This window comes from Ceratotherium simum, chromosome 6, assembly GCF_057802395.1.
Source record: "Ceratotherium simum simum isolate JZ-2026a chromosome 6, ASM5780239v1, whole genome shotgun sequence".
Taxonomy (NCBI): Eukaryota; Metazoa; Chordata; class Mammalia; order Perissodactyla; family Rhinocerotidae; genus Ceratotherium; species Ceratotherium simum.
The window spans coordinates 29837013-29850494 of NC_141905.1; the positions used below are offsets into that span (position 1 = coordinate 29837013).

Consider the following 13482-nt stretch of genomic DNA (forward strand, 5'->3'; position numbering starts at 1 on the left):
GGGCTGGCAGGGGCTGGGGAGCACAGGCTCCTGATCGGTTTGAGGCTGTGATGGTGCCTAGTAAAATTCCACTCAATTCCTGGACATTTCCTTGTCCTCCATGAAAACAGGCGGCTCAGCCCAGCCCCTGCCGTGGCTCAGTGGGCTTCTGTGAGTCAGATCCACAAGGGAAGAATGGGGAGAGGTGGAAGGGGGGATTTAAGGGGACCATGTCACCCCCCTGCTTCCCCTGAAATCCCCCACCCAGCCAAGGAGATGGTGAGCGGGGACTTACGTCGAAGTCGTAGCGGTCCACAGTCTCATAGTCCAGGGGGATGGCCACCCGGATGCGAATGTCCGCCTTCCCTTGGACAGAGGTGGGAGAGATGATGAAGTGGTGGGAGTTGTTCCCCACCAGGTACACCTCGAACATGCTGTTCAGGCCCTGGTCAAAAATGGAGAAGACACCAGTCAGAAAGGGCACAGGAGGCCAAGGCCCAGAGCGCGGCTGGAGGGGCAGAGCAGGCGCGGGGGAGGTGGGGGAGGAGCAGGGGCCGGCAGGGCTTGCCTGGCCCCACCCCACAGTGGTCTGGCCTCCCCTGAGTGATACTGGCCCGGCTCCCAGACCCTGCCCAGGCCCTCTGAAAGTCTCCTCAGGTTCTTTTTGTCTTTGTCATCCCTTCAGACGCCCACAATGTCCCTTCCAGGTGGCTTGGTTCATTTTCCATCTCCTGCTCCTTTCCTCTGCCCCAGTGACCCCAACTAGGGAGGGATCTGCCAGCCACAAGACCCAGCAGGGAGACAGAGGAGAGAGGGTCAGAAGTGAATGGAGGGGAGAGAAATAAGTGTCCACAGGAGGCCTGGACAGGGGAGGGCGTGAGGGAGAGAGCAGGACACTGCATCTCCCCCTTCCTCCCTCCGGACCGTGTCAGTCAGGGAGAACACAGGCTTGCTCACACGTGGAATGGGAGTAACGCAGATGGCCGAGCGGCCAAGTGGACCCCCACGCTGTGGCCAGCCCACGGTGGCCTGGAGGACACTGGATCCCAGATAGCCCAGGGCCGCCACGCCCTTCATGGGTTCTGTGGCCCCGCAGCCCAAGTCCATGGCTTCAGGTGGGGGGAGGATGCTGCCTCACTCTGGTCAGGTGTTTCTGATCCTTCTAACCAGGACTAGAGCTCACAGAGCCCTCAGATACCACCTGGCTCATCCTCACGCAAAGCGGTTGATGTCTCCATGCCACCCAAGTCCCCAGGTCAGGAGGAGGAGCCACTGCTGAAGGTGGGGGACATGGCTTACTGACCCCCCAGAGTCTGGCCTGCTCAGAAAGTGACTCAACCTCCTGCATGGGGGGAAATTACCTAAAGAAGCCCCCTCCAACCTGGTGGGAGGCCTGTGGTTTGTTGACCCTTATTGCAGATTCTCAGAGCCAGGACATATCCTCCTGCTCGTCTTCCATTACCCACCCCGGCCCAGCACCCAGCACAGCCCCCGGTTCATGTTTCTGTGGAATCGGGGGCTAAGGGAAGCCATCCTCTCTCCTTGGTTGCCCAGGGATGTTAGGGGTTCCCTTCCAGAACCTGTTCCTGCTAAGAGGGGGGCAGCCAGGCCGCCTGGAAGCCTTTACATGGTCAGAGGGGGATGGTCCGGGCAAGGCTGGAGATGACAGCCTCAGGGAAGCCTGAGAGTTCACAGGTTCTTAGCTGTCCCACAGGTGCTCAAATACATTTGTGGAATGAATGCACGTTCATATTTACCCATCAGTTTCTTGAGTTTTTTCTATTCACAACTACGAATTGGCAAAACAAGAGCAATGCCAATCTTGGAGTCCAGGCAAACAGCGGGGCCCCTGGAGCCCCCAGCTTGTAGGGGCTCCCGCAGACCATGCAGGCCATGCTCCTCCGGCCCTGTCGGGCTGTGGAGTTGCCAGTTCTCCCTGGCGTGGAATCCATCCGTCAGATGGAGGGGACCAATTAAATGCCCGAAGGGGCACTAATAGCCAAAGCCGGCAGAGTGTGACAGCTCTGAGCAGCTGACACCGACACCTCTCCCTCCCTTAGAGCTTGGCCCCTCCACCACAGGACCCGGGGGCCCGAGAGGTTAGGGCAGGCTGAGTTGGGCCTGGGGCAAGTAGAGCAACACCCCCTGGGAAGCCCCCTCCCCACGGTGCCCCCCACGCCTCCCCAGCCCCCGCCCTTCCCAGGCTTACTCACCAAGTGCTATCAGTGGGAGTCGGTCAGTCAAAGGGTACGGAGACAGAGAAGGAGCCGGAAAGGATGGAGAGGAGGAAGGAACCAGAGAGAGAAGATGGTGAGAACCGAGGTCAGGGTAAGGGAGAGGGGCCGAGATGGACCCCAGGAGCATACCCTGCTCCAGAGGAACAGCCCCCTCAGCATCTGATGGCCCACAGCCTCGGGGGTGCCAAGAAGGGGTGTGTGTGGGGTGTGCACACAGGTGCTAGGAGTGGGGAGGTCTGTGCAGCCCCACACCCAGAAGAGGGAGGGACACACAGGAAGAGACACAAGGGCACCAAGGCTGAGGAGGGGCCCAGGGCGCCTGTCTCCCTGAGCTCACTCCGTCCTCACCCGGGGCGGGGTGGGGGGGGTTGGCGGGTGGTGCAAGGCTGGGAGAGGAGGGGCCGTGTCCCTCTGTCTTACTCCCAGGAGCCTGGACAAAACCCCTGCAGGAAATGCCCCCAAGCATTGCCATGTTTTACTTTTCCTAACCTAGAAAATGTTAAAGACATGATAAACACAGACAAGGAAAGTTTTCACATAGTTCAGAAGGGCACACGATCATCTCCCTCTCCCCGTTTGCCCAGCCACTCAAGAGGCTTCCCCAGAGGCAACCACCATACCCATCCTTGGGTCTCTTTTCCCTGGAAATCCATGCCTCCCCTCTCTGACACAAACAGTAGCACTTGTACACATTGCTCTGTGTTGGACTTCTTCACTTAAAACTATGTCTTGGAGATTGTTCTTTGTAATAACTGTACAAAGAGATGATGACATTAACAACAATAACAACCCAGCACACATTTACTGGACATCTCTTTGCCAGACGCTGTTCAGAATAACCCTCTGTGGTTATTGTGAAATGTCGGGGGCTCCTTGAGGCCACAGACCAGGCCTCGGGCAGTGTAAACCTAAGTCAGAGCAGGTATACAGTAGGTGCTCAGGAAGTGATGGGGCTTCTGCAGCTTTTCCTCACCCATTACTCTGTGTGATCCTCCTCCCACAGACCACGTGACGGAGAGGAAGGAGCACTGGAGCTTGGAAACCCCTCTGGAGGAAATGGAGTTCAGAGAGGTTGAGCAAGCTGCAAGGTTGCACACGTTGTTGGCAGCAGAGTGAGGATAAGAGACCAGGCCCAGGTGTCTTCCAGGCCGAGGGAAGTGGAGTCAGGGCCTGATGGGGGCGTCCCCTGATGGAGTTCCAGTGCAATGTGAGTTACAAGAGGAAACTAAGATGGTAACACGGAGCACGCCAGGCCGGGACCTAAGAGAACACCAGCAGGGGAGGCCACGCAGGGGAAGCTGCCCCGAGAAGGGGAGTTCTGAACTGGCGTTAGGAATCAAGGGAGGAACAATGGACTAGCAGAGATGGGATTTCAGGTGGAGGAAATGGTTTTAAACTTGGAATTCTCGTCCTTAGCGTGTATCAGAATCACCTGGGGGCTTCGTTAAACCACAGACTGCTGCCCTCCGCAGGAATATCTGATTCAGTAGGTCTGGGATGGGGCCTGCAAAGCTGCATTTCTAAAAGTTCCAGGTGACGCTCCTGCGCTGCTGGTCTGAGAACCACTGGCCTAAGCAAAGGCACAGAGTGGGGAATGAATAATTAATGACGAGGCAGACAAGGGAGCTGATCTGTAAAGGGTCCATGTAGGGAAGCTGGCGAGACTGTCGGGGTAGCAGGAGGCTGTGCTGCCTCCCCGAGTCCCACCGCAGGCACCAGCTTGAGGGCTTCAGCATTGTTTCTGTGAGCAATGGGGAGCTACGCTAAGCTCTGGAGCAGAGGAATAGTGGGGTCAAAAGAGGAAGGTGAACTTGGCAGCTGCGTGGGAGTTAGGCCGGTGCAGCCCTCCTCACCTGGCTGCACAGCAGGATTGCCAGCGCAGCTCTAAAAAAATACAGATGCCCAGGGCCACTGTCAGACCCTCTCCGGGGTGGGGCCCCGGCAGCTGCATCTCTTCAATGCTCCCTAGGGAACCACGTGGCACAGCCAGGGCTGGGACGACATCGGCTGGGCAGGGAGAGCCGCGTGGCGGCATCCACGGGGATCCAGAAGGGGCAAGCAGGGAGAGGCAGAGTGGTAGTTCTCCACTGGGCCCCACATCAGAATCACCTGGGAGCTTAAAAGCCCCAGGCCTAGGCCGCACCCCAGACCAAGGAAGCGTGACTTGGGGCTGAGGACACACGAGGGACTGAAGACATGCTTGAGCTCAGTGCAGACTCAGGGGGAGGAACTGGTGAGGCAGGAGCACTAGGCTTCCTGGCCCCTGCAGGCCACGTCTCTGGGTTTCAGCAAACAGGTCTGCTCCCCTCTCCTTGATCTGCTGCCAGGGGCTGAAAGTCTACTCAGGTCTGACACTGCAGTTGTCAGGACCCCGTGTACAGCTGTCTTGAGACCCCAGGGCCACCTTCTGGCCAAGTCCCGTCAAGTGCTCAGCCTGCCCTTTTCAGGACCTGCCCAGAGCACCAGTTCCTGCTGAGACTTGGCTTATGACTGCCAGCCCCTCGGGGTGTATGTGTGTGTGTGTTTCACCCAGTTCATTCTAAGTTGGTGCAAACCCCCTATTAACCGCAGCCCTCAGCCGGGAGCCTTATGTAACAGCTTCCATTTATCAAGGCCCAACTGTGTGCTTCACACACCTTAACCAGAATCCTCAAAGCAGCCCAATGACATCAGCATCAGTCCACCCTTGATGGAGAAGGAAACTGAGGCCAGGGAGTAACTTGTGCAAGCCACACAGCTGCCAGTGAGGGTCGAACTCAGGTCTGTTCTGACTCCTGTGGAGTCTAAGCTCTTAACTACCCGCTCTCCTCTGCCCCTCCCACTACAGAACACTGCTCCCAACGCGTGCAAGGCACTGGCCAAGGAGAGCCCTGGGGGACCCCTCCCCATTCTCCAAAGGGCAGGAGAGGCCCATCCCCCAGGAAAGCACCTCTCCCAAGGTCAGGGAGCAAGGCGGAGGGGAGGGAAGCTGGGCAGGTGGAGGGCATGGGCCCTGCCCCTCCCCATTCCTGACTGGGTCTCTGCCGTGCCCTTCCTTGCTCACTGCCAGGCCCTGTGGGGGCTGCTTCTCGGGGCTGGGGGAGGGAGGGGGCGGGGAGAGGCAGGGGGCCCTCGTGGAGCTGTCGAGGGGCAATTTTGTTGGGAAGGGAGATAAAAAGGAACATCAAAAGAAGTCCCAGTGTGTGTGGAGAGGAGCCCGGTGGATTAAATTCTCTTCCAGTTGGGAGAGGCGATGAGAAGGCTGATAGCTGGCAGCCTCGGGTCTCGGAGCCGAGCCGCAGCGCCCGCCCTCCCTGCACCGGGCTGGGGAGCCGGCGGCTGCCCGTGGGGCTGCAACAGTCGGCTTTATTTATTTCTTGGGAGGGGGAAAGACACATGAAATCACTCCTCGTCCCCGCCGGTCCCCACCCCACGCAGCAGGCCTGCTTTCCTCCCGGTGACTGAAGTCTCTCCACCCCCCGTGGAGGGCAGCGCGCCAGCCTCCGGCCGGCCGTGTTATCAGCCGCCGCCAGAAGGGGCTGCCTCCCCACCCTCAACTCCCCCAAACCTTGCCCCCCGCCTCCCGCTGCTAGAAGTGGAGGGGTGGCCTTGAGAGTGGTCAGAGCAGGCACTGCCCGGAAAGGATGCTCCTCGCCTCTTTGTAGCGCCGACAGCCAGCAGAGCCAAGTCCACTCCAGCGGTCACCTGGCTCCAAGTTGACACAACGCTGTTCTTCAGCTATGCATTGAGAGTTCATTAGGTGCTGGGCCCTCTACAAGCATCAGCGATTGAATGAACACAACGCCCCTAAGGGCCCAGGGTGGTCTGCACACTATTTAACAACTGCCACACACGGCCTTTCCCTCCTATGGGAGATGCAGATTCCGGTGGGTCCCTGTGGAGGGCTGGCGTGGGGGTGTCCTGGGTTCTTGCAGAGCCTGTGCCTGACTTCTCTGACTGCGGCTTCCCCCGGTCATCACGTGCGGGCTCTGGACACCAGCACTTCCCTCTGCAGACGACCTGGTCCCCCAGAAGGAGGAAGGCCTGGCCCTCCCCAGACTCCTTTCCTGGTCATGAGGCCTGCAGATGCCTCCTTCCTCCCTCTGGCCCTTGCCTGGTTCTCTCCACCCTGAGGCACCTCCCTGCTGATGGTGTCACCAGTTCGCCCCTCGGACATGCTCATCTCTCCGCCCTCGGTCAGGGTAGTAGCTGGGCTGCTGACCCAGTGGGGTGATGCCGTGGAGAGGGCAGAGTGCAGGGCTCGGAACAAGCTCTGTCACTTCCTAGCTGTGTCACCTTGGGCAACTCACTTCCACTCCTGGAGCCTCAGTTTCTTCATCTGTGAAGTGGGGAGAATAGGCATACCCACAGGATGAAGAAGCAGTGCCGTCTCTTTGCCCCACCATGTTTTGGTGGGTGACACGTGAGTCGTGTTTTCTTGCCTGACAGGAGGCTCCCGAACAGCAGGAGCCTTTTATGCTTTTTGCCTTTGTACCCCAAATGCTAGGGGACCCTCACCCCACCATGTGAACTACGATGTGCTCTGGAGGGGATCTTAATTCCTTTCAACAGAAGAGGAAGGACGAGGGTCATGGGAATGCAGGGCTGACTGGGGAAGGGCAGCAAGGATGAAGGCGGTCTTGATGGTGGTGGTGGGACCGCACAGTGTTGTGAATCAGGACAGACAAGGGCCGGGGTCCTCACAAGGCACCCAGAGAGCTCTGGGGCTGATGGGAAGCCTTAACCCAAGCTGGGAACAGGGCTGGGGACCTGGAGTGCAGAGATGGGCCCCCAGAGTCAGTGCCACCCTCACAGAAGCCCCATCCAGAACTCAGCCCTGCCGTGGACGAGTGTGAGCCCTAAGCTTCGGTGGCAGCTACAAGCACAGCCTTTGGAGTTGGGCCTGACTCCAGATTCAGCCCTGCCTTTTCAGCTGTGTGACTTTGCACAAACGACTTTACCTCCTTGAGCCTCATTCCTCATCTGCAAAATGGGAAGGATGAGGGCTAGCTGACAGGGCTATGTGGGTGAGCTGCGAAATCTTGGTAACGTGCCTGGGCTGGAGTAAGTGCTCAATAAGGGAGAGTTATTATTATTATTCTAGAGGAGGAGGTACCCCTGGGGAGGGGCTGATCTCTAGACCAGGGGTAGGCAGAGAAGGGCAAAGGCCTGGATGTGTGCAGGGGTGAGGGGACCCCCACCCTGGGCAGGGGCCGTAGGTCTCCCTCCCTCCTCCACTGTTCTTGGTTGGTCTAATCCATGCTACTGAGTGGCAGAAAATCAAAGTCCACCCAAGGTGTGCTCTTTATCACTCCTTCGTCCATCCTTCCACCTAATTAACCCCAATCAGACGTGCCAAAGTGAACCTTGGCAGGAGGCTGGCCTCTCCTCACCCCTTCACCCCTTTACCCCAAAGCTTGCTGCTTCTCCCTCCAGTCCCCTCACCTAAGGGGGCACCCCGTTTCTCTCGTCCTGCCTGCCTCCCTGGGGCAGCTGTCCCATGCCCACTGCACGAGGCTGTCCACCGTGAAGTCGAGAAGTCCAGAGGGCAATGGGAAGGAGCCTTGCGGCCGTCACTGCCTCCATCCCCCTAACTCTGTCTCAACCCCCCAGGGACCTTCAAGTTTCAGAGTCTTGGAGAACTGATGCTGACACCTCCCCTGCAATTCCTAGGTGAAGGACCACCTTCTTTCTCCTCATGTTCCTCCCGTCCCCTCCTGTTCCTGGGCACAGGGTCCCAACTCTAGGGACCCAGCAAAGCCCATGTCACACGGTTGGTAGCTCAGCCCTGCCGTCTCTTTCTTCTGCAATCCAGGCTTGTCTGGCAGAGCCTTAGTATCTCCAGCCTGGAAGTGGGCCACCTCCCAGGCCTGCATCAGGATGAAGGTCGCTGCCCCCCATTTCAGGCTCTCAGCCCACCTACACTCCCCTCCCCAAGCTCCTGTGGTTGGGGCCTTGAGTGGCCTGGGCAGGAACTGGTTTTTTCTGGATCTGCCATCCATCACTGTGTGACTGGGGAAAGCCCTTTTTTCTCTCTGGGCCTCAGTTTCCTGATCTGCAAAATGGGAAGCATGAACTGGGTGATTCTCCAAGGGCACACGAACACCTGCTGTGCTCTTTCAAATGCTTTCCACTCCTCCCTTCAAGATCTTCTCACTTCCTCCCCTCCTCTCCCCTCGCCTCTGTTACTCCTTTCTCTTCTCTCCTTGATCTCATTTCCTCTCTTCTCTCTCTCCTGGCTCTCCTTCCATCCCTCTCCTTGCTTTCTTCCTCTCTTTCTCTCTCACCTTTCTCTTTTCCATTTCTCCCTCCTTTACCTTCTCCCTTCTTTACCTTCTCCCTCCATCTCTCTTCCTCTCCTCCTCCTCTGTCACCCTTCCTCTGTTTCCCTCTTTCCTTCCCCCTCCTCCATCCCTCTCACTGCCAGACCTCCCTCCCCCCAGGTTATCTGTTTAATTCCACACACGCCTGCACAGACGGGATCAATCCGATGCTGCCTTGCCTTCAGCTTATCTCCGCTCCAAATGATTGATTTTCCCTCTTTAAGAGTAATTTGCTGGTGAATTCCATGTATTGCAAAAACCGCTGTGAAATCTAATTCAATCCGATTGGCAGCTGGCACTTTGGGGAAAGAATACTAGAAGCTGTCAATTTCATCGCGTGGACGTGTGTATTACTTGTCTATAGAAGAGGGTGCAAGGCAGACAGGTGCTCCTCACCTGCACGTGCACACCTCCCCACCCTCCCTCAGGAGGGATCCTGTGGGCCCTGCAGCCAGCCCTAGCTCTTGGGGGAAATGAATTATAATGTGCATTGGGTACTTGCATTAAGGTAAATGAGGGACAGGTGCTTTCGAATCCTGTTTTCCTAATTTGCAGCCCATTGCCCTAGTGCACTATGGGAATCTCACACTTCGAAAACCCAGCTACACCTGACCACCTGTCTCCCTCCTTCCCCCTTGCGTCCATACTCTCCTGTTCCTGGGCACAGAGTCCCAACTCCAGGGACCCAGCAAAGCCCACGTCACACGGTGGTCTCTTTCTCTTCTGCATTCCGGGCTCGTCTGGCTCAGAACCTGTTTGTCTACCCCGGGAGTGGGCCACCTCTCAGGCTTGAATCAGAGATGATGGGGCACCACCCCTAGTTGACCAGCTGTCCTAGTTTGCCTGGAACCGAGCGGGCTATCGGGACGTGGGACCTAAAGTGCTACAACCTGGGCAGTCGCAGGCAAATCAGGATAGCAGGTCCCCAATGCTACGAGGCGTGTCTGAGAGCCCAGCAGGGCTCAGTCAGCACCACTGCCTAGGGGTGGAGGTCACACACTTGGTGTGGAAGACAAGGAGTCTAAGTATTGAGCTCCCACTACGCCAGCCCCAGTGTCCGATAGTGCTCCCCGAAGGCTGCGCTGACTTCAGAGGCTCCAGCCCCGACGCGGCTCATCCGCAGGCGCTGGCCCTTACCAGTGAGGATGGGCGCACAGCTGACCAGCGGCTCTTGCTCAGCCCTGGTGACTATTGCTCTGAGTGGGTCCCATCTGAGGGTCATAGGGGCCACCTGTGTCCACCGGATAAAGCAAAGCTAATTGTACCCACCCCCAGACTTGAAATCGGCCACTCTGGCCTCATTTCTAGGCCCCCAACAAATAGCTATTTCTGGTGGGATCCAAATCTTTGGGCTGCCCTGGACCTCTAGGGACCAGAGCAATCAGCCCAATGGGTACTTATGAAAACAAAGTAGCTTTAGAGGGTCCTGGCCAGGAGGGCTAGGCTCCCCTTAATAGTGCCTGTGGGGGCCAGTCCAGTGGCGTAAGCGGTTGGGTGCGTGCACTCCGCTACGGCGGCCCGGGGTTCGCCGGTTTGGATCCCGGGCGCGCACCGATGCACCGCTTGGCAAGCCATGCTGTGGCGGCGTCCCATGTAAAGGGACGAAGGAAGAAGATGGGCACGGATGTTAGCCCAGGGCCAGTCTTCCTCAGCAAAAACAGAGGAGGATTGGCAGATGTTAGCATAGGGCTGATCTTCCTCACACACAAAAAAAATAGTGCCTGTGAGTGTGGCCAAAGGGCAAGCTTTATGTGGAAGGCCCAGGGGTCACAGGGACCTTTCTAGGCCCACACAGACAGGCACTGCTGCCACAGGCCACCTGGACTGTGAACTATGAGGCCAGAGCTCTTAATTCCATGGCAACGTGCTCCACCCCCCAAGATCCCAAGGGAGCCAGGCCGTGTCCCCCTCCTCCTTCCCATCCTTCCCTGCATGGAGCCCCGTTTGAAAGGCACCTGCTACAAGTGAGAAGTTGAACAATTCCTGCCTCACAGCTCTGCCTTGCAACCCGGGCACATTTCCCAGCACAAGTGGCCACTTTTCTAACATTAAGGTCTGCCATTCAGATCAGAATCTGCCATCTTGGACCTGACCCCCATACCTGGCTTCAATCCCCCCCTCACTCCACTGGCAAACTCTGCACTGGAGTTCTGGCTGGGGTTGGGGCAGGGGGCTAAAATGGGCTGTAAGTGTTCTCAGAGGTGCAGGCAGAAGAGTCCAAAATGCAGGAAAAAAAGGGTGTGCAGCCCAGTCTGCCCCGAGCCCAGAACTGTCCATCCCTCTCCCCGGGACCCCTTCTGGGGAGGACCATGTGGTCTGAGGGGCAGGGCTGTCGGGGGGGGGGGAGGTGAGGGGGCGTCCAGCCCTCTGCTTTCTGGCTGGGCCTTCTAGGGGCCTTGGGACGGAGCAGGGAGGGGCAGGGTGCAGAGCTGGGGGCTGCGCCTTGCGCTGAGCAGCTGCCTGGCTCTGTCTATTTACCATGCTAAAACTATTTCCGTCTTCCCACAGAGAGAGAAATGTGTGGCAAGGCAAAGAAATCTAAACGCCTTATGGAAATCAGGAGGGGACACTGCCCGCTGCTAATGGCAGCACTTTACATTCCTCTGCCTCTCCAAGGGCGAGTCCATCTTCCCCAGGCCTCTGGGTGGCAGGAAGTGGTGCTGAGAGGGCTGGAGGGGGCGGGAGAGGAGGACAGAGCCCTGGAACTGACATGCTTTGTGACCTCAGGCAAACTGTCTCCCCTCTCTGGGCTGCCCTTCAAAATGAAGAATCCCCTTGCCTCGGGAGGCCCGAAGGGCAGAGCCCAGGACTATTTAGAGGTCATGAACCTAGGTGTCCTGGGACCCTGGGAGCCAAGAGACTGGGTGACTTCATCTCCTCCCCTCCTACCCTCTGCTAAGTAGAGCTGCCCACCCTTGGGTCCCCTTTCCCGTGAGCAAAGGCACCACAAATGCCCGAAGGTATGGGTCCCTGGGCTGGGACAGGATGCTGGGCTCCAGACAGATGGGTGACCACGCCTGGTGACAGCCCCACGTGTCACTCAGCTGCCCCTGGGCATCCTGAAGTCAAACCTGGGGCACAGCTGCCCAGGTCTGCAAAGAGCCCCTCCCACTTAACACATTCCACATCTTCCAAGGGACACGTGTTAGCCACACAATAATGATGGTTGCATGGACAAAGGAATAAATGCATGAATGAATGGGCTGCATGTGTTTTTATCTGTGAATGTGTGGGTGTGAGAAAACATCAGAGAGAAGATAGAGACAGAGACGGGAGGAAGGGTGGGAAGGAGGGCAAGAGAGAGATGATCAGATCCGAAGAGAAACTGAGAGAGCAAAGGGAGAGACTGGGAGAGAGAGCAGCGAGGGTGGGTGGAGGGCATTCAGATGGGGAACTAAGTTGAGGGAAAGATGACACCAGGAAGGCTGGGCCACGGCCCAGCAGGGAGGCAGCTCCCATCTCCTTTTCCTGCTCCCAGCCTGCCCTTTTGAGCTTCTGCCACTCCCATTGCTGGGATCCCAGCCCCTAGCCTCATTCCAACCCCTGCCTTACCCCCAGACCCCACATCCAGTCCCTGACCACTCATGCTGTCTGCCATCACCCTCGCACTGTCCTCCTTCTCTTTGCGTCCAGATGAAAAGCACAGCTGAAGCACAGCTCCGAGGATATCACTCATGCTCAAGTACCGTCGACGGCTCTCGACTGCCTGCTGAATTAGGGTCAAACTCATCATGGCATTCAAGGCCCTCCAGCCTACCTTTCTGTCTTTATAGGAGGGTATATATTACATATTTGCTGAATTAAATGAGAGTGGAGGGAAGGATGGTGCTATCCGAGTCTCAAAGTCCACCAGTGGTGCTATTTATGCTGGACCTTTCACTTCATCTTTTTTGGGGGGGTCTTTAATAATTTATAATTTTTATAACTAACATGCTGTGAAATTGACAATTTTGGGTATACAGTTCTATGAATTTTAACACATGTATAGATTCATGTTACCATCACAACCAGGATACAGAAAGTTCCATCACCCCAAAAACTCCCTTGTGCTATCCATTTACAGCCACCCCTCTCCTGCCCCTAACCCCTGGTAACCGCTGACCAGTTCTCCATCACTATGGTTTTTGTCTTTTTGAGAATGTCATGGAAACACGCAGGATGTAGCCTTTGAGACTGGCTGCTTCCATTTGGCGTATTGCCTTTGAGATCCCCCCTGATTCTCACTTCACCTTAGCCATCTACTTGTTTAAGCACAGTCCCACCCCGACACAACGAGTTAGCTTGTCTGCACAGGTCCACCGAGCTAGGGGGGATGTCCTGCATCCCTCTGAGGGGTAAGCCAGCCGTGTGCCAGGGAAGGGCTTTGAAGGCAGGCTGGAGAAGAGGGTCAAGTGGATGAAAAAAAAAAAAAACCAGCCTGGTAGGCTTGCTCTGTAATTGTTAGCGGATTTGGACATTCCCTAATGAGGGCAATTAAGAGTCATTAGGCTGAAAACAGAAAAGTAAACACAAATACGTATGCTAATTAGCGACTACTGATAGATGGTAGGATGGTAGGACGGGCTGCCTCCTCCTCCCTCTTCTGAGTCCTGCCCCTTTTCCTGCTAAGATCCCCCCTCCTCCCACTGCCTCAATCACTCTCCTGTCCGTCAGTGCTCCCTGTTGGTCCTCCTCCTCCCTCAGGGGCAGTTCCTTCTCAGTCATCTTTGCTGGGTCGTCCTCCTCTCCCCTCATGTGAACACTGGGATGCCCCAGGGCGGCTCAGCCCCCAGCCCTCCTCTCTGCTTTCCCCACACCCCTTTCCTACGTGAGCCCAGCTAGACCTTTGGCTTTAAATACAATCCAGATATTGGCGACGCTTACATTTCCATCTCCAGCCGGGACCCACACAGTGGCGGCTGCAGGCGCCTTGTCTCCTAGCAGCTTCTGAGAGCCAACTGTTAGGATTCCAGGATCTAGGAGAG

At 56.9% G+C, this 13482-nt stretch overlaps 1 protein-coding gene across 1 annotated transcript in view; it reads right to left on the reverse strand.

Annotated features, from left to right (window-relative positions):
• CDH23 (cadherin related 23) overlaps positions 1-13482 on the reverse strand; it is a 402905-nt gene that overhangs the window by 166143 nt on the left and 223280 nt on the right. The window contains exon 12 of the mRNA XM_087432054.1: positions 275-424. Coding sequence (XP_087288180.1) covers positions 275-424 — 150 coding nt within the window. The remainder of the gene's footprint in view (positions 1-274; positions 425-13482) is intronic.